This window comes from Meles meles, chromosome 5, assembly GCF_922984935.1.
Source record: "Meles meles chromosome 5, mMelMel3.1 paternal haplotype, whole genome shotgun sequence".
NCBI lineage: Eukaryota > Metazoa > Chordata > Mammalia > Carnivora > Mustelidae > Meles > Meles meles.
The window spans coordinates 83,280,615-83,302,638 of NC_060070.1; the positions used below are offsets into that span (position 1 = coordinate 83,280,615).

General features: G+C 35.4%; 1 protein-coding gene across 3 annotated transcripts in view; it reads left to right on the forward strand.

Moving 5' to 3' along the window:
• Nucleotides 1-22,024, forward strand: part of CEP85L (centrosomal protein 85 like) — a 167,285-nt gene that overhangs the window by 133,714 nt on the left and 11,547 nt on the right. For all 3 annotated transcript variants that reach the window (XM_046005488.1, XM_046005491.1, XM_046005489.1), the window contains 4 exons: nucleotides 1,087-1,241; nucleotides 4,698-4,815; nucleotides 5,308-5,358; nucleotides 20,742-20,849. In XM_046005488.1, coding sequence (XP_045861444.1) covers nucleotides 1,087-1,241; nucleotides 4,698-4,815; nucleotides 5,308-5,358; nucleotides 20,742-20,849 — 432 coding nt within the window. The remainder of the gene's footprint in view (nucleotides 1-1,086; nucleotides 1,242-4,697; nucleotides 4,816-5,307; nucleotides 5,359-20,741; nucleotides 20,850-22,024) is intronic.

A 22,024-nucleotide genomic window follows, 5' to 3' on the forward strand; every position in this document is an offset into this window, starting at 1 on the left:
AATATCAAAAAAACAGAAACCACTGGTGACAATGTGGAGAAATTAGAATCCTTCTATACTGTTGGTGGGAATGTAAAGTGGTATAGCCACTATGGAAAACTATATTTCCTAAAAAAATTACCATCAACTTGCCTTCTGGGTATGTACCCAAAAGAATTGAAAGTGAAGTCTCAAACAGATGTTTGTACATGACATATGTTCATAATAATGTTATTCATAGTAGCCAAAAGGTGGAGGCAACCTAAGTTTCAACTGATGGGTGAATGGATAAAATGTCACATATGCATATAATTCAGATATAAAAAAGAATGAAATTCTGAAACATGGATAAGCCTAAATACATTGTGCCAACTGAAATAAGCCAAACACAAAGATAAATACTGTACGAAGTTCCTAGAGTAGTCAGATTTCATAGAGAGAGAGAGTCAAAGTGTGGTTGCTGAAGGCTGAGGGCAGAGCTGGAAGGGGAGTTGCTAATGAGCATACAGTTTGTTTTGCAAGATGAAAAGAATACTGGTGATTAGTTGAACAACAATGTGAATGTACTTAAACAGTACGGAACTGTACATTTAAACATGGTTAAGATGATAAATTTTATGTTATGCATATTTTACCATAATTAAAAATAAAAATTAAAAAATATCCCCAAATTGAGATTATTTACCTTTTTCTCTCTTTCTAGAAAATTTTTTTTTCAAGATTTTATTTATTTATTTTTAGAGAGTGAGAGAGGGAGCATGGTGGGTGAGGGACAGCGGGAAAAGAGAATATTAAGCAGATTCCACACTGAATGCAGGCAGGGCTCTATCCCAGGATCCTGAGATCATGACCTGACCTGAAACCAAGAGTTGGTTGCTTAACTGACTGCACTACCCAGGCACACCCTGGTCTTCTAGAAATTTTGACTCCATTCTTCTCTGTAATATCATTCTCTTAGCTCTCATTACACACAAAGGAGGAAATAAAGTACCCTAGATAAAGTATAGTGTGATTTTTAACCACAAGCCTGTTAATAATAATTGAGAACACTAATAGTTTCTAGTAGAAACACCTTTATATTCTATATGTTATGAATTTTCTCCTTAGCTTCAGGTTCTAGAAGAAAAAAATAAGAATTTGCAGGAGAGTCTTCTAGATATGGAAAAAAAGCTTGAAGAGATCAAAAAGCAGTGTCAAGAAAAAGAGGCACAGCTAATGTGCCAGAAGAAGAAAGAAAAGGAGTTGGTAACTACAGTTCAGAGGTAAGAAAACCTTCAGTGATTTTTTCTGCTTACTTTTGTTATTCCTATTTCTCATAAAGCATTTCATTTAAAATGCATTAATATATAATTATTGCTATATTGTTATCTTAAAGATGTACTCTTTAGAACCGTATTATTTCATTGAAACAGATTTATCAGCTGTGATTTCATATGTTAATGCGGTATCTTGACATGTTGCCAAAGGTTTTAGATGAGAATAGTTAAAATCTACCCCCACCAAAACACACACACACACACACACACACACACACACACAAAACAAAAACAACCCACCAAATGAAAACTGAAAATATTATCACAGTCCGATAGCTTTGCTTTGCCAAAAATAATGACAAATTCTAGATAACAAAAAGGGGCAAATACTCAAACTGAACTCTTTAATGTGAAGATGAAAGGGACATAACTGGCTCCCATTTTACCTGACTACAGAGCAACAGGTATGGCCATTTTGCCAAGTACCTTCCAAGTTTACTCATGTAACTTGTCTCATGGTCCTCTTCCCTTTTAAATTAATACAGTTAGAATGACAGGGAATATCACTTGTTAGTATATTTAGCTAATGTATTGAAGCTGGAAAATTAATACTGGATTTTTGAAAAACCTAGAGAACTATGTTATATATGCATCTTTCATGTACTTTCTGTTTTATAAAACTTAAGCCTTAATAGATGATCAACTATTAATAGGTAAAACTATCAAGAATAAGACAGTAAAGCAACAAAACTAAGAAATACACTCATCATGCTTTTACCATTTGTGTATAACTTAACTCCAAAATCCATTTGATAATCCCACGTTAATATTGCTTTACTACTTTGAAAGTCTTAGATATGCCTGACCTACTTTTTCCCATAGATTTCAGTCCAGAAACCTCTGATTCTGGGACAGTTTAGTCTTCAGTGTTTCTAATCTCAGCTGCTAAAAATTTATATACTTTTAATTTTACTTTTATTTTCACATTATTTTCTGCTTTCTTATTCTTTAGTTTTCTTCTCCATAACTCTGCATCTTCTATTGTCTAGTCCCAAAACAGCTTCCTCACCTCCATTTACTCAACCATATATTCTTTTTCTTTGATCTTAGATGAAATGAGAAGAGGTAATGTATCTGTTCTGTTTTATGGGGCATTTTGATCACCAACTCAGGCTGTGCCATTTTACGAATAGAATTGGAAACACCTGAAAATAATTTGAATGTTTGTTTTACTCCATTGTGTGCTTTTATGTTTAATATGATATTATACCTTCTCTTACATTTAGATTTTCTCTTTTATTGAGTTTTTAGAGAACATTGAGTCTAGTGCTGTTGATTAGATATAATTAGTACAGTGCATTTCAGAATCCGTGTTCCATTTCTTTATCTCAACACTCTCTAAAATGATAGCATCCCGGAAAATTTCTCTTGATTTCAAATAGAACTAAAGGACCAAAGAAGGTCTTCTGTAATTCTCAGTACTTGTAAGGCTCTGGTGTCACGTGACCGTGGAAACTGGGGTGTTCTTTTCCTCAGCTATATGAGAAAGAATTCCTTGGGTCCAGAATAACTTCAGATATATATGTGACTGTAAATTACATAATTACGTTTATCTGTGCCTATGTAATATTTCTAAGTTAATTACTTTATGAATATATAAGAACTTCTGGTATTTAAAAATCAGATTAAAGTTTTCCATTAGAAATGAAAATGGAGGGCTCCTGGGTATCTCAGTGGGTTAAAGCCTCTGCCTTTGGCTCAGGTTGTGCGCTCGGGGTCCTGGATCGAGCCCCACAGTGGGCGCTCTGCTCAGCAGGGAGCATGCTTCTCCACTCCCACCTGCCTCTCTGCCTACTTGTGATCTCTGTCAAATAAATAAAAGTCTTTAAAAAAAAACTGAAAATGGAGGTAAAATATGTGGATGGGATCCCTAGTAATGCAATAGTGGGTACTTTCACTATTCAAGAGATTAATTTTCTAAGTGAGTATGCTTCAAAACATAAATGAAAATGTGTATGTGAAAGATTTGTTTGGTATTCCTTTCATGACAGTACATTGTTCTCTTCTCATAGATGGTTTATTTTTTTTAAGACCTTAATAGTTTTAATGTAATTTATTTCTCTTAGAATGTTATAAATATATAGAAGTAGTGGGTAGTGTCTTGACACTGAATTGAGAGAAAAAAAAATGTATTCTCAAATAGAAATAATGTATTTTTCACTTTTAGACTGAAAAAGCAAAAACTTTTATGACAAGGAAAAACAAATTACAAAGCAGTACACTGCATTCATAATACATAAAAAACCTTTTCTGGTGCCGTTACATATTAACATATTGGAAGTCCTTATTGTAACCATGTAAGACTGTCAGTTCTTTATCCAGAATCTAGATACGGCATTTCTTTAACTTCTTTTTTTTTTTTTTGGAAGAGAGAGAGAGCACAGGAAAGCCATAATACTTGAAAGAAGAAAAATAATGAAAATAACAAAACTCCAACTATGAAAGTCTGTTTTAATATTCAGCTTCTGAATATGATTATAAGCTTCCTAGGTATCTTTCTGTTTTGATTTTGGCATTATTATTAATGGTATAGTTCCTTTTAACCAAAACGTGACCATTCTTTCTTTCTCAAGACTAACACCTTTTAGGGCGCCTGGGTGGCTCAGTTAAATGTCTGCCTTTGGCTCAGGGCATGATCCTAGGGTCCTGGGATGGAGCCCCGCATCCGGCTCCCTGCTCCGCGGGAAGCCTGCTTCTCCCTCTCCCAGTCCCCCTACTTCTGTTCCCTTTCTAGCTGTGTCTCTCTCTGTCAAATAAATAAATAAAATCTTTTAAAAAAGACTAACACTTTTTAATCTTTTATTCTTAGTGTACCAGAAGGGAGGTTCCTTTTGTTGTTTCCTCTTTTGCATTGCAGTTCTGTGCCATGAATAGCATGAGAATCTATTAGGTCAAGTAGTAAATAAATTGTTGCTCTTACTAATGAAAGAGAAATGTAATTCTACTGGTTTTAGCAACAGCTTCCTTATAAACAAACTTCTGCTGAGCTCAGAATGAAGCTAAAAGATGTGTGTTCTTATTCTTAGGTTCCCTAACACAATCCTCTTAATCAAGGAACTCTGCTTTGGGGGGAGAAGAAAAGAACAGGATTTAGATTGCCAAGCTCATATTAGGTTCATGGGGAACTTCATTAGGGCCTAAGAATGTCACACACTAAGTAACTTTTGATTCTGACCTCAAATCTGCCATTTCTGAAAAGATGACCAGCTTCCATTATATTTCTTACTTGTATGAAATGTAAGTACTCAAGTGTATTCATGTATAGGCTGTAGGTCTCAATTATTGCTTGATTAAAAAGTACTACCGACCCTAAGAAAGGTACTTCATTTATGTTGAAGTCATCCACCAAAATCAGCAACAGAGTGGATTTTCTTTATCTAATTGTCTTTCTAAAATACACAGCTTGCAGCAAAAAGTAGAAAGATGTCTCGAAGATGGAATTCGCCTTCCCATGTTAGATGCAAAACAGCTTCAGAATGAAAATGATAACCTAAGAGAACAAAATGAGAATGCTAGTAAGGTCAGTTCATGTCTTTGATAATAAATATGAAGTCTGTATTGTGTTGGATATGTGTGTATAGGTATATGTTATAGCTATTTTATATTTTTGTTAATAATAGCTTAGTTTGAACTTTTTATTTGGAAAGAAAGTGACAGTTTAAGTAAATTTAAATAAATTTTCGTAAAAGCCATGGTAAGGAAATTACATTACTTCTTAACAAAAGAATATCTTTTCCTTCCTAAATTATTCAGGGTCTGTTTCAAAGTTATTTTTATAAATTGCATAGAGTTTTATCAAGAACCAAAGGAAGACTTTTGCAGTTTTATGTGTGATCCAAATCATATGTCTATTTAAAGAATACTTGGTATGAATACTTTTATTAAAAAAAAAAACCTGATTTTTAAAAGATAAATTCATTATTTCTGTGCTTTTGTTTTCTTGAAATATTGGTACTTTTAAAAAGCAATGGCAAAAATTTTGATTCACCCTGATAAATTTCCTGTGTTTTAGATAATAGACAGCCAACAAGATGAGATTGAAAGAATGATTTTAGAAATTCAGGTAAGGGTTGTTTTGTGCATATTTTAATTTAGCTGTATGTTGATTTACTCTTAATGGCTGTATAACCCCCAAAATACTAAAGCATATATATATATTTATATGAAAAGATCAATAGCACTTGAAGTTGCAAATTCTTTAATATTAATCTTATACTTTTTTAGAATTAAACTGTTATTTGGTAAATCGGTTATTCAAAAAATCTTGGAAGATTGTTCTTCTCTTTTCTGTACCTTGCTTGTTTTTAACTTGGTGTTGTCTACTGCTGGGGACACATTTGGTTAAGGTCAGCATTGATCTACTTATTAAAGACAATGGACTGTTTTTAGTCCATTGTGACTGGCCAACACATCTCTTCCTCCTAGTGATTCTCTACTTTATTCTTTGTATATTCTCCAGGTATAATAGGTTGTTTTGTATTTGTGTTTTGAGCTCCTGCTTAGGTTCTTAGGAGAGTCTGTGGTAGATCATATGCGTATCTAGATCTTAAGAGTGTCTGATTCATAATCCACAACCAAAACCTGTGGATTAAATGTATTTTCATTTTTTATTAACTTCCAATTTATTAATGAGTACCTGCATGTGTGCCAGGCACTGTTTTTGGCACTGGGGATTCATCAGTAAGCAAAGCAAGTCCTTAGCCATTCTGTGGGATGAGATGGACAAAATGAAAATACCATGTCAAGGAATGATATGTACGATTAAAAAATACAGTACAATGACAGACAGACAGTGCTTCATTAAATACAGTGGTCATGAAGTTTTTCCTGAGGAAGTAATATTTGAACAGAGATCTGAATGATGAAGAAAACCCAAGGAAAGTGCATTCCAGGCAAAGAGAGCCACCATTGCCCTGAAGGTGCCTGGTGTACTCCAAGTCCAGCAAGGAGGCTGCTAGTCTGAAGTGCATGATGGTGAGGTAGAGTGGTGAAAGGTGATGGTGGAAAGTAGCCTGGGGCTAGATCACATAGGGGTAGATGTCTTTGTATTTTATTCTGTGTATGATGGAAAACCATTGGACAGTTTTGCTGAATAATTTTCTTATTTTTATGCCTCCTAAAATACCTTCCATTTTTAGGAAGTAAAACATAAAAACGATATATGGTTTAAATGTCAGAATAATAGACCATCTGTTTTGATTGTCTTTTGGCCATATTAAATGATGTATCATTTTAATCAAATACTAGGCCAGTTCTATAAGTGGTGTGTGGCCCTCCTGTATTGGTTCATGGAGGTTATACTCTTTAATCTATATTCCATTGGACATAATTTCAGTTGTTTTACTAGCCATTTGAATCACAAAATGATTAAGTTCCCTCAGCCATTATTAACTGACTTATTATAGACCATAAGAAAAGGAATTTATATTTTACTTGGTAACATTTTCCAAGAAATCATTCAAATAAAAAGTTATCTCGATCCAAATTAAGGACAGTCAGTATTGTCCTTTGGCACTGAAATTGTGGTGGACAAGACTTGTAAGATTTTATTAGTTTATCACATACTGTCTCTCACCTTATAGATTATCAGGATATATTTGTAGCAATTGAAATGTGCCTTTTTCTTATTATGGTGGCATCTTAATACAAAATACAAAAGCCATGTCTTTTAGTCACACTTGAATATGTCATGACCATGTATAAATATGTAGAAGAATATGTAATTTATATGCCATTCTATTCTTTGATTTGAAAATGTTTGTGTGAACATTTCAAATTAAAAATTTCAAATTAAACTCATTAATTCTACTATCTTATGTTTTGAAACAATGGGTATTTAAGTCATTGTGGCCATCTGTCTAGGCCATACATCTAATATATGGTTTCCTAACAGATCAGATAGCAAATGCTGATAACCAGCCAAATTAGCTATATTTATCAAGATACTATTGAATAGAAATTATAGATGGAGACAAATATGATTAAAATGGTAAGAAAATTTTTTGCCTAATGTTCCTTGTTAAAACTTTTTAATTTTGGCCCTTCATAGCTAAAAAAGCTAGGTTTTTTTATTTGGTTGTATGTGTGGTGCCTAGGAATAAAGTAAAATAAAATAAAATGGGGGGAAAAAAAGATGTGTAATCTGTAAACATCTGAAAAAATTGCCTATTTTTTAAAAATGGATACTAATTATTTCCCTAGCATTGGAAACCACAGGGAGAATCCTAAAGAGAACACTTTGGATTGAAAAAGTATTCTTGTTTTGTACTACAGTTAATGGGCTTATTATCAAGGGGATACATATAAGAGAGCAGTTGCCTTCAATTACTAATTATTTAAAGCTGCCTAGTTTTTTTCCCCCCATCTGCTTACATAAGGGATGGCCAGCCTTGCTTCTCTATAGATTATGATGTCCTTCCTATGTGCTATAGCTCTGTTTTTATTTGCTTCAGACTCCTTTCTATAGCCAAAACAACACAAAATACCTTATGATGAGTGGTAACACAGAGCTTCCCAGCCATTTTCTAACATGAGGTACACATGTTAGCTGTCAGTATAAAATCAGTATAAAACTGACTGTAAAATTTCACTGCTGTTACAGTTTACATATTCTTTGTTTCTCCACAGTGCCAGGAAGTTGTTCCATTTTAGAAGGTTTAGTAGCCAAAACAATCATAATATTACTAGGATTTTCACTACTTCTTTATGTCCCTTCAAACTACCGAGAAGACCACATTTGTTCAAAGTTCATTTGGTTGACTTTTGGAATATTGCATTGCCTTGGCTATAAGCAGGTTATTGTTACAGTTTAAATTTTGTGATGTAAGGAAAAAATAAAATCCCTTGCCGTGTTCATTTTATGTCCAGTTTATAGGAGATAAAAATAAGGCATTGTTCTGGTGTGAAAGTGCTATATTTAAAATACAATTGTGATTTACCACCCTTGTACCAGAAGTCAAATAAATATAGACCTGATTTAGGTCAGGGGCAGATTTACTGATTTACAACTCTGGAAATTGGAGGAGAGTCTTCTACTAGTTATGTTGTATTTGTTGTTGAATATAGAAAAGTAGTACTTCATGTAAAAGCATACACTGATATTGAAATTGAGTTCAGTGCTATAAAAATACAGATTTAGCTACTGTTTTGTTCACCTGACAAGAAGATATTGTTAACTGGCATGAATAACTTGTTTATTCATTGATCCTTTAGAAATAATGCCTTTGTTTCCATTTATGAAACTAGTATAGCTAAACTGGCTTCTTCTCCTACAGGTTTTTCTTCTGTCAGTATACAGTATAAAAAGACATTTTGCAGTAGAACATTTCCCATCCTTTCCATAAATGTCGCTTCAGTCAGAATGTGAATGAGTTCTTCATTGGGAATTGCCTTCCTTCCTATTTATTCCTTTCTTCTTTTTTTTAAAAAATATTTTTATTTATTTATTTATTTGTCAGAGAGAGAGAGTTAACAAGTAGGCAGAGAAGCAGGCAGAGAGAGGGGGAAGCAGGCTCCCTGCTAAGCAGAGAGCCTGACGCGGGGCTCCATCCCAGGACCCTGAGATATTGACCTGAGCCGAAGGCAGAGGCTTAACCCACTGAGCCACTCAGGCGCCCCCCCATTTATTCCTTAAAAGCATATTTTAGTTACATAATCCTGTTTCCAGTGAGCTGTTATCAATGTATGTAATCATTATAAGCTTTTGGCAGAGATACAAAGTAAAAAAGTTTACTAAGGTGCACTCTGTTTTCCCTAGCATATTAAAATTGTTTCCTCATTGAAAGAACTTTTGCATTTAAATGGCCTTTCTAAGTTGACAGCAATCAATGAATGATCATTATGTCATAAAATACACAATGATGCTTTAAAGGTCATTAGGACTGTTCACTTTTAAAGGCGTGATTAGAAACCTCCAATCTCAAAACTGTAAAAACAGTCTGTTCTATTTATAACATTTCAAGGGAAGATGTTTTCATAGCCTCCAAAGATTTTATTTCAATTTTTAGCAAGTCTCTCTTAAAGCCTTCATCCAGCAGGTTTTCTTAGTAGAAATAGTGGGAAAATGAATCATAAGCCAGTAAAATGTCTTATAAGTAGAATTTAACTTTCTTTACCCTGAATAAAGTGATTTAATGTTTTCATATTATTATTGTGTGATGTTTATTTCCTATTTTTCCTGTCTTAGTTTTGTGATGTGTCCTGACATGAAATTCTTTCTGCTTAGTTTTTTAATTTTTAAAAGTTTTACCTTGTGAAATTGTTTTACAATGCATGAAAAACTAAAAATATTCTTATCAGAAATGTATACTAATTTTTGAAAAAACCTACAACCAAAAAAAAGTCTTCTATAACTTTTTAAAAAATAAGATTTCTCTCCAGTGTTTGTAATTATAAGAAGTCTTTAATGTACATATAGTCCTGTTATATGCACAGTACAGTTGTTGCTTAATTAAAATTTTGGAAAATGTATATAAAAGGTAGATTTAACTTCTGAAAAGTTAGTTCTTTGTGTCTGAGGTGGGAATTCAGAGGTAGGAAAGGGAGTCAGCTCAGTTGCCTCAAGGAATAATGTTCTGGAGCATGTCATGAGTGCTCTGCCATGAATGATCACCAAACGTGTATGAACATTCAAAGTATTTGGGATGCTTTTTAAAATACAAGTTTCTGGGCCCAATTATGAACCTGACAGCTCAGTATCTCTGGCATGAAGCTTGAAATACACATTATTAACACGTTCTCCAGACCATTCTTCTTAGCCTGGCAGTATCCCCATTCTGGAACCATTAGGAAGTGCCATCATGGTCCTTAGAGGGCTCATTCACTGAAAGTGGGAATTGACTGGGAAGACAAATTTAAGAGAAAAAGAGGAGGAGGTAGTTCTGAGAAACCTGGATGTGTTCTTGACACATTTAATCTGTTTTATACATTGTGTTGATTTTTTTTTTAAAGATTTTCTTATTTCTTTATGTAACAGAGAGATCACAAGTAGGCAGAGAGGCAGGCAGAGAGAGAGTGGGGGAAGCAGGCTCCCTGCTGTGCAGAGAGCCCGATGTGGGGCTCAATCCCAGGACCCTGAGATCATGACCTGAGCTGAAGGCAGAGGCTTAACCCACTGAGCCACTCAGGTGCCCCCATTGTGTTGATTTTTAAATAACAGCTCTATTGAAATATAATTCCCATACCCTGCGATTCACCCATTTGAAGTGTACAATTCAGTAATTTTTAATATACTAAGTTATATGAAACTAAGACCACAGTCAATTCTGGAACCTTTTTATCACCTCATTAAACTCGTTACCTTTTAGCTATAGCAGTCCCTTGAACCCTATTCTCTCCCCATCCATAAGCAATCACTAATCTACTTCCTGTCTCTATAGACTTGCCTATTCTAGATATCTCATATAAATTTAATACATGATCTTCTGTGACTCTTTCTCTGACCACACCAGCAGTTAAGCTCCATTAATTGTCAGCTGATGATTGTTGTTTTCAGTGATGCCCTGTGGTATAAATTGCTTCACAGACCGATGTGTCCTGGTTCCTCTGAAGGAAAAACTTCTTAGGTTAATGTTTGAGATTTTTTTCTGTTCCCAAGAGTGCTTTTCCCAGGTGTCTCACTTTTTCTCTCTAGGAATCTAGCCAGCCAGTAGACTGGCCTATACCTTCTATGAATCTAACAGTTTCTTCCCAACTGCTTTTTGCCACAACTTCTACTGTTTCATTCTTTGTTTTTTTATAAAGTATAAATTTGCTTAATTATTTATTTAATTTCAATTTAATTAACATATACTATGTTATTAGTTTCAGAGGTACAATTTAATGGTTCATCAGTTGCATACAACACCCACTGCTCATTACTTCAAGTGCCCTCCTTATTGCCCATCACCCAGTTACCCCATCCCCCCCCACCCACCTCCCCTCCAGCAACCCCCAGTTTGTTTCCTAGAGTTAAGAGTTTCTTACATTTTTGCCTCCCTCTCTGTTTCCTTATTTTATTTTTTCTTGCCTTCCCCTGTGTTCCATCTGTTTTGTTTCTTAAATCCGACAGATGAGTGAAATCATTGGTATTTGTCTTTCTCTGACTGACTTATTTTGCTTAGCATAATACCATCTAGGTCCATCCCCGTCATTGCAAATGGCAAGATTTTGTCCTTTTTGATGGCTGAGTAGTATTCCACGGTATATATACACCACATCTTTTTTTTTTTTTTTTTAAGATTTTATTTATTTATTTGACAGAGAGAGATCACAAGTAGGCAGAGAGGCAGGCAGAGAGAGTGAGAGGGAAGCAGGCTCCCCGCCGAGCAGAGAGCCCGATGCGGGACTCGATCCCAGGACCCTGAGATCATGACCCGAGCCAAAGGCAGCGGCTTAAACCACTGAGCCACCCAGGCGCCTCTTCTTTATTCAGTCAATCATCTGTTGATGGACATCTGGGCTCTTTCCATAGTTGGGCTATTGTGGACATTGCTGCTACAAACATTGGGGTGCAGGTGCCCCTTCAAATCACTATGTTTGTATCCTTTGGGTAAATACCTAGGAGTGTGATTACTGGGCTTGAGGGAAATTCTATTTTTAACTTTCTGAGGAACCACCATACTGTTTTCCAGAGTGGCTGCACCAGTTTCCATTCCTACCAACAGTGTTAAGAGAGTTCCCCTTTCTCCACATCCTCACCAAGATCTGTTTTCTTCCTGACTCATTTATTTTAGCCATTCTGACCAGTGTGAGGTGTTATCTCATTGTGGTTTTTTATCTGTATTTCCCTGATGCCAGGTGATGCTAAGCATTTTTTTTCATGTGTCTGTTGGCCATTTGTATGTCTTCTTTCGAGAAATGACTTTTCTTTTTCAACATTTCTCTGGTGGTTCCATACAAATTTTAGTATTGTTTGTTCTAGCTCTGTGGAAAATGTTGTTGGTATTTTGATAGACCTCTACAAATTTTGCTATTGCCCCTAAGACTTGAACTTCACAGTCTGTTGCAAATGAATTCAGGTCCTTTAGAGAGACATTTAGAACTCTCTGTTCTGTGACTTGGTTCTCCCTGGGCAAAATCTTTGAGCCAGGTCAGTGCTGATGGGAATAATACCCTATAGCCCCTCAGACTTCTGAGTGACTTGCCATAAGATAAAAATTCAGTGGCAGTAGTTCAAGATCTTAGCTTGCTTATGCCAGTGTGGAACCCCTGCCACAGAAGCCAAGGCAAGGGCAGTCAGGTTTACAGTATTCTTTGTGGTGCTATACCTGAAGTAAGGTCTCCATCCCAGTAGGGAGCTTAGGCAGAAGAAGGGGTGGGGGGTGGTTCTCCATCTTTTGGCTGTACTTGTCTGGAACTTAGCCTGAGGTGCAGGTAGCTAAGGGCAGGATAAGAAATGCTGACATCCTGTCCTTCCTGAGAAGGCAGCTTTATAACTCAGAGCAGGGGGAACAGGGAGCCCTGTGTTACTGTTATTGGCTGTCCCAGTCTGGAGTGGAATTTCCATCTTGCTGAGCTATGAGAGCGTAAAGATGGCCTGGATTCTGTTTCAAATACTATAGACTTTGCTGTTCTTATTTTCAGTAGATTTTCTTGAATATAAGTTTATTAATTTTCTTTTTACTCATAGGACCATTTATAGAAACTTTAAATCTGCTCTTCTGAAATTTTCACTGAGGGGACACCTGGGTAGCTTAGTCACTGAAGTGTCTGCCTTCGGTTCAGGTCATGATCCCGGCATCTTGGGATTGAGTCCCACATTGGACTCCCTGCTCAGCAGGGAGTCTGCTTCTCCTTCTCCCTTTTCCCCTTCCTTCTTCCCATGTTTCTCTCGCTCGCTCACTCTCAAATAAATAAATAAATAAAATCTTTATAAAATAATAAATAAGAGACTCCTGGGTTGGTCAGTTGGTTGAGCATCTGCCTTCGCTCATGTCATGGTCTCAGGGTCCTGGGATTGAGTCTCATTCGGGCTCCCTGCTCAGCAGGGCATCTGCTTCTCCCTCTCCCTCTGCCCCTACCCCCTGCTTGTTTTCTCTCTCTCTCTCTGACAAACAAAAACTTTTAAAAATATAATAAAATTTCCACAGAGGAGTGGGTCTGAAAGGCTCCTCATGCTGTCTTGCTGGAAACAGAATTCTCAGGCAGATTGTTTTTAAAGTTGTATCAGGTAGTGAGGTGATAGTTAATGTAGAGAAATTTGAGCTGTACAGTTGGATTATTATAAACAGAAACCTAAGAAATAGCAATTTTTATGGTGTTTGCATATTCCTTATTTTGTAATCTTAGTTCTTACAAACATTTTGAAAATTCTTCTTTTTATTAATATGCAGAAAGGAATAAAGGGATTTAATATTTCTCCTCACTTAGGCTAAAGTGAGAAATGGAGCCCTTGTTAAGTGCAGAGGTATCCGTGATGATGCTGGTGATAATGATATTACACATTACAGGAGCTGTGCTTTCTGATTATACTTATTATTTCTAAACCTCAGTAGTAAGCTTACACGGTAAGAAAGAGTGTCTTTCTATATATGAAGCAGCCAGGATTGAAAAAGATGTGCCTAAGGTCTCAGCGCAGATTCTAATTCATGTCTGACCTCAGAGTGTGTGCTGTTGACATTGCTCCTCACTGCTTCAAAGTGAAAAATCCCAAGAGAAATGCAAAAATTCTCCAGAGAAGTGTTAGTTTGATTGCTTCCTTGTGTAAGCCTTAGGGGAAAGTTTGTTTTCAGTGTCTTCTCCTGGAATGAAAGACCCTTAAACTGGAGCAGGTCAGAAAGCTAGTCTTGTGGAAAGCACTTGGCATTCAGTTGCCTAGAAATAGAATTTGAAAATTTTGTCTCCAAAGTGAAATTTTTTAGTACATTATACTCTACAATATGGTAGAATTATTAGCTCCTTGAGATTAAAATGCCTGGTTTTGTTTCCTGATACATTTACTTAAGAGTCTTGTAATAGGTGTACTAGGCTCCTTGAACAATCCTTATCCAGTTCAACACTTAGCACAGTGCTTTGTATATAAAAGATTCTCAATAACTGTTTTTGAATGAATGAACATAGCCTTTTACTTAAAAACTAAATTAGGTGTTAATTACTTTTTCACGCTTTTTCATTCATTAACTGTTAACTGAGTTTCTACCATGGGCCAGGCACTCTTTCTGGGGATATCTAGTGAACAAAACAGACCAAAAACCTTTGCCCTCAATGCTGAATTTGGAATGGGCTTTCATTATTTTTTCTAGTTTTATTTAAGTATAGTTGACAAAATTATAGGATATTTAAAGTGTGCATCATGATGATTTAAGAAATGGGTTCTTTTTAATATTTAGTATAAGATGAAAAGAATTAGTGTTGCATAAATATTTTGTACCAGGTGAAAGTCATTTGGGCTTTTTGGTTATAAGCAACAGAACCAATTCAATTTAGCTTAAGCAAAAATAGTAGAATCTACTGTGTTATGAGGTTGCAGAGATACTGTAGAACCAATGTAGGAATAAAACCTGGCTTCAAGAGAGAAGAGGCTTTGTTGCTTCTCTCATGCAATGTGTTTCATTCTTTTCTCTGCAGACTCACTTCCTTTATTCTTTAGCTCACATGACAGAATAGAGCTGCCCTACAACCCCTAAGTTCTATAGTTTATTTCTAGTCACACACAGAGAGATTCATAGACTCTGGGTACCAGTTCCTCAGGTTTGGTTAAGTGTTCATTCAGCCCAGTCCAGCGAGCAGTGCCCCAAGAGGTGCAGAATTCTTACCATATGATGCTTATGACTCATGGGGTTTGTGAACAGGCAGATACCACAAATGTCTGCATACACACTGCATAATTTTCACAATGCCTTATAAGGTTGGAATTTGGAACCCTGAAAGGTTGAATAACATACCCATAGTTGGGGCGCCTGGGTGGCTCAGTGGGTTAAAGCCTCTGCCTTCGGCTCAGGTCATGATCCCAGAGTCCTGGGATCGAGCCCCGCATCGGGCTCTCTGCTCAGCGGGGAGCCTGCTTCCTCCTCTCTCTCTGCCTGCCTCTCTGATACTTGTGATCTGTCTGTCAAATAAATAAATAAAATCTTTAAAAAAAAAAAACAAAACATACCCATAGTTGCACAACATGTAAGCTGTGGGCCCAGAACCTAGTTTTGTCTGACTGCAAATCTTGTGCTGTTATCATTAATTGTATACATTTTTTCTTTTACCTATGAACTTATTTTTTATTGATATACAATTGATTATAACATTATATTAGTTTCTGGTATACAGTCAAATGATTTGATATTTTATATATTGTGAAGTGATCACAGTAAGTCTAGTTTATACCCATTACCATATAGTTACAGAGTGTGTGTGTGTATGTGTGTGTATAAGAGAGAGATGAGAACTTTCAAGATCTATGCTTTCAGCAATTTTCAAATATATGATACAGTATTAACTGTAGATACCACGCCTGATAGTACATCCCCAAGGTTTATTTTATAACTGGAAGTTTATATACCTTTTGACCTCCTTCACCCATCCATCCTTACCCCAACCCACCCACCTCTGGAAACCATTAATCTATTCTCTGTTATTTCTGAGGGTTTTTGTTTGTTTGTTTTGATTTCACAGGTAAGTGGGATCACGTGGTATTTGGCTTTCTCTGTCCCACTTAGCATAATGCCCTCAGGGTCCATCCACATTGTTGCAGGTTGTAAGATTTCCTTCTTTTCTGTTGCTGAGTAATATTCCATTGGGTCTCACTGGGTTCCTTGTATTTGGAACTCTGTTGGTTTCCTGGATCTTGAAGTCTACTTCCTTCCCCGGGTTAGGGAATTTTTCAGTCAGTGGTTTTTCAGATAAGTTTTCTGCCCCTTTCTCACTCTTCTCCTTCTGGATCCTTGTAATGGTCCAAGATTTGCTTAGTAATGTCCTTTCAGTCCCTTCAGCCATCTTCATTCTTTTACTTTTTGCTGCTCTGTTTGAGTGAAATCTGCCCTGCTTTTGAGTTCACTGATCCATTCTTCTGCTTCATCCAGTCTACTGTAGAACCCATCTATTAGATTTTTCAGTCAATTATTTTACTCTTCAGCTCCACAAATTCTACTTGCCACTTTCTTATAGTTTCTATTTGTTGAAACTCTCACTTTATTCATGCATTGTTTTGCTGACCTTGGTTAACATCATTATGACCACTATTTGAACACACTTATCTCTTTTTCATTGAGGTCGTTTTGAGATTTTCTTTTTCATTTAAAACTTATTCCTGTGTGTTTTAAATTTTTTTTGACTCTTCTGTGTTTGTTTCTATGCATTAGATAAACAGTCTTGAAGGAGTTGCCTGTTTTAGGCGATGAACTTTCTTAACTACATTTTTAAAAGGTGTTGAGAGACAGTATCACTAAATTTCATTCAAATAATCCATCTCCCCTCCCTGAGAAAAAGAATGTGTTCCCCTTGTTAATGCTTTCTAAATATTTATTTTTTAAAAGACTTTATTTATTTGACAGAGAGAGAGATCACAAGTAGGCAGAGAGGCCGGTGGGCGAGGGGGGGAGCAGGCTCCCTGCTGAGCAGAGAGCCTGATGTGGGACTCAATCCCAGGACCCTGAGATCACTACCTGAGCTGAAGGCAGGCTTAACCCACTGAGCCACCCAGGTGCCCCTGTTAATGCCTTCTAAGTGCCATTATTACCTTACCTGTTAACAGTGCATGTTCTTTATTGTTATTTCTAATGCTAGTAGCACTTTTATCTTTTTTAGAGTTATGTTATTTCAAGAATAATGTATTTGTATTAATAGAATCATGACAGTATGAAACCTATTATCTGTTCTCAGTAATAAATTCAAAGTGATTGACTTATACCTTGTTTCTAGATCATTGAAATATATACAATAAAATTTTAACCAAAAATTTTCAGAAGAACTCTTTTTAAAAAGGTTTTTTGTTCTTCTCTTGTTTGATTGATTTAACTAGACATAATAAATTAACACCTATGGCACAAATCCTATTATAATAAAGATTCAGGCAGGTTAGTAGACTAGTATACAAAAATCGGAGAAAATACCTTATTAGAAATTCTTCTGTCTTATAATTTAGGGGTAAATTTAATTTCATTTGTGATATTTAAGTAAAGTTAATTTTGAAGACATGTAAAATGTTTTCAGAAAATTGTATTATATTTCAAAAACGGGATTTGTTTCTTTCCTAGAATTCTCTACTGAAACATGTCTTAGTGATCTTACCGAGTCTCGTGGTTTTACATATAATGTGTGTGCTCACTCCTCCCTTTTTCCAGCTATAATTCTCCCCTGACTTAAAACTTGTATATCCAACTGCCTACTCAACATCACCACTTAACACATCAGACATAATATGTCCAAATTGAATTTCTTACCCTCCTCAGACAGAAGATAGTAAAACCTGCTCTACCCTCCATGTTTTCTCTTTATTAATGGCAAATCTGTCCTTCCATTTTCTCAGTCCAGAAACATTAGACTTATCCTTGACTTCTCTTCTGCCTCACATTTGTGAACAAATCTTACTACCTTCAAAATATATCTAGCATCTGACACGTTCTTCTGACCTCTGTTGTGTTTCTACCCTGGTCCACCACATCTTTATTCTTTATATGAATGATTTCTGCCTGCTTGCATCCTTGCATGCCTCTAGTCTATTCTCATTAGCCTAAGTGACCTATCAAAGAAAAACCAGATCATGTCTCTTCTCAGAACCTTTCAGTGGTTCCTCATTTTTTCCAAAGTGAAAATCAGAGTTTTTACCCTGGCTCATGAGGCCGTACACAATCTGTTCTCTCTACCACCCGCCTTCTCTGACTTCATCTTTTTCTATTTTCTGCCACCCTGGCTCTCGTGCTTTTTCTCAAACACGGCAGACACCATCTGCCTCAGAACCTTTGCACTGACTGAAACACTCTTATGAGATGTAATCTTTCACCTCCTTCAAGCCGTTGCTCAAATGTCACTTTTTCCGTGAGCCTCTACTCTACCCTGTTTGAGATCTCAGCCTCCTCTCCCTTGCCATGCTCCTGTTCTCCAAAAAACTAGTCACATTCTAATATATAATACTATGTAATTTGCATATCTATTATATTTTCCTTGATCTTTTATCTCCTAGTAAAAGTTCTGAAAGGGTCAGCAGTTTTGATTTTTTTTTTTTTCACTGATTCATCACCCAATGCACAGACTGTACTTGGCTATAATTTTTGTTGGATGAATAATTGCATGAAGGAATGTTTTTATGAAATTCTTGTAGGGTATGTATGCACGCATGCAAGCATGTGCATGCATGGGGGTTGTGTGTGTTTAGTAAAATAACAGAAGTTAACATGAGTTTTCAATCAAAATATTTTCTCTTAAATTGGGTTTGTGGAGTATATAGTTGTTGGCTAAAGCACATCTGTCTTTCCTTCATTTGAGCTATTTTGTATATGGGACAAAAGACAGCAGTTTCTAAATATTTAGATCAAAGCAAGAAATGTTTTTCAAACCGTTTTTCAACTTAAGAATGATTGTGATAAGTATCTGTAGGTCAGTAACTTGGAATTTTTTTAAGACATGATTATTCACTGGAAATTTAAAGAGATAACGTAGACATCTGAAAATTAAAGTTTTTAATTTTAGTAATCCCATTCTAAGCTTCATAGAAATGTTCCTTTCTCTTTTTTTCTTAAACTTAAACATAGGCTTTTTCATACCATTTAGAATAAAGAAATAATCTTTTAGGTGGAATGTTGTGTCAGATAACTATGGCACCCCTACCCTCGTATTACTCTAGAAATTGTACAACATATGGTACTTTTAGGATAAGCTTATCTCTGAACCCCTTCTCTTATTAAAGGACTATTTCTTAAGTACCTTTCTACCTAACCAACATAACATCTTCAGCCTGATATATTTCCCAAATCCAAATCCAATTTTTTTCTTATGACAAATAGCACTACTGCCAAACATTGATGATTTATTCTGATGGAGAAAAATGCCTTTTTCTTCATTGATTTAAATTTAGTCTTACATGTGAACATTTGCTAGCTAATTATTAGTCACATTCATTATGACCCTGAATTGGTAAAAATAAAAAACACTAGAATTTTCTAAAGAATAATATTACAGCATTATAAAAATACCTCTTGGGGTCAGTTTTCATTGTTAAAATGTTAGCTTCAGAGTAGTTAATCTGTGGTGCCTTTCTTCCATGGTTCTCTTAAAATAGTCACAGATGTTAAGAAAATTTTGGATGAATTCTGGATTCTAAACAATCTTATGTTATGCCATTTTGCATAGATCTTCAACTAAATAAATAAATCCCTGTATATCCTTTTAGTCCAATAGGTTTTTGATTCATTCGCATGCAGTTACAAAGGAATTTCAGATCCAGAAATATACATACTCAGAAAGCCCATGTGACTTTGTGCTGAGAGATTAAATTTTGTGGAATATAAAGTTTACCCTGGAAGGAAATATATACTTGTTATAGAGCTTAATTCATTCGTATCCAACTTGTGGGTTATTAAATATAAAGTTTTTTATAGAGTTTAGCAAATAAATGCAAGAGCTACTTGGTGGAATATGTGTTTCTGCGAAAATTGCTTTGTATTTACAGTCTTATCTCAACCCCTGGTGACAGCTATCTTCTCATATTCTAGCGAGAGATAATATGAAGGGGGAGAACTCCTTCCTCGTGGATTGTGTTTTAGGTAGTCAGCATTCTGAAGTAGTTTCAGAGTTGAGACTAAATAAATATAATCCTGAGGGGGAAATAAAAGAAATCTCTTGTTATATGTTTATTGATCTTGTGATTTCACAAAAGGAAAAAAGCGTTGATTAAAACACTTAGAAATCACTGATATCTACAGAGTTTATGATGAGTTTGACCCAAGTACTCTTAAGATACCCTACATACTGCTTTAGTGCACTCAGGATATTCTTAAAATAGTATCTTGTTCTGGATAATTCATAATTTTATAAAGAGTTAAGAGATTCATTTATTAAACCTTTGGCTTGAATTCAACATCATAACTATTGCTTGGAGTACCATACACTGAGAGAAGTGTGTTTAGCTATGTTTCAAATGATGGAAAATGAGGATGGTCTTACATTACTTTGTTTTCTCTTATTAACCATAAGAAAAAAGGGGGGGTATAGATTTGCTAATACACTCTGAATGCATAAACAACGACAACAAAAACAATAAAATAAGAACTGTTTGTAAGATAGCATTAAATAGCAGCTGATTAAGCTTAATACGTTTTACCCAGATTAAAAACTTTCTTGGTAAAGGTGGTACTTGTTTTTCCTTTTGCTGACATCCACTCTAGAACAATGTGGGTTGATTTAAGTGAAGGCCTCCATCTTCCAGGGGATAGGGAGGACAGATTCAAAGTATTCAGAGCCCATATTCCTAGTTAACTCTCTGACTTCGTTTTGCATTTAACATTAACAACATGCTTTGCTTTCTGATTCTCTTTATTTTAGTCTATGCAAGGGAAACTTTCTAAAGAAAAATCAACTACTCAAAAGATGATGGAAGAGCTGGAAAAGAAAGAAAGAAACCTACAGAGATTAACAAAAACTTTGCTTGATGTGAGTAGAAAAAATTCAAATTACTTTCAAAGAATGATTCAGTACTTACTTAAGTTAAAGCAGATACTTATTTTGTACCTATTCATAGAATATTTTTTACTTAGACTTGATTTCGGTGTGCCAATTAATTAACTCCATTAGGTTTCTTGCAAAAGTATAATTAAAAGGCAAACTTTTACTTTTTTTATGTATCTGAATATAATTTCACAGACTTAACTGCAACATAGTCAAATATTATATAGAGATTTGGTCCCAAAGTAATTCAGTAATTCAATAAATTGAATATAAATAAAATTACCTTTGAAAATCCTTAAGGAAGGTGCAATGTTGACACTTCATCATTGGAACAGATCACGTTTTCTTCATTTAATTACAAGATGACACACTTGGCCTGCATTTAAGTATACATTGTACAAATATATTAGTTTTTTAACTCTCATCATGACATTTTGCCACTAAATACCTAGAATGCATCTCCAAAAATTAGGCACATTTCCCATATAACTGTACCACAATTATCAAACCCAGCAAGAATAATATTCCTCAATATTCAATAATACCATGAGTTGCATTTCATTTTGTCTTATGAAGTTTCTCACTTTTTCCATGTTAGTGACTTGTTGATAAATCTGGGCCTGTTGTCTTAAAGACATATATTGTCAGGCCTTCTAGATTTGTCTGATGGCTTTCTTATGGTGTCACTTATCTTGTTCTCTACCCCCTCTATCTCTTATAACCTAGAATTAAGAGCTAAAGATATCATTAAGTCAAGACAAACATTTTTTGGCATGAAGACTTTGTAGGTGTTATTCACGTCCTCAAATTACTTATGTTTGATTATCCCACTGTAAGTGACAGAAATACTGATCTCACTGGTTAAAATGGTAACAGACTAATTCTTTCCATTGTCACATTATGGCCTCTGCAAATAGCAGGTAATCTGTGGAATGATACTTAGGTAACACTGAATATGTAGTTTATCCGTACCCTTTCCCTTGATGGTTTTAGTATTCACTGGTGATCCTTGTCTAAATCATTACATGATTAAAAGAATCATATTTTTTCCTAATTATATTTACATTTTTTAGCTGGCATTCATCTATTAAAAAATCTTTTCCTGGGGCGCCTGGGTGGCTCAGTGTGTTAAAGCCTCTGCCTTTGGCTCAGGTCATGAT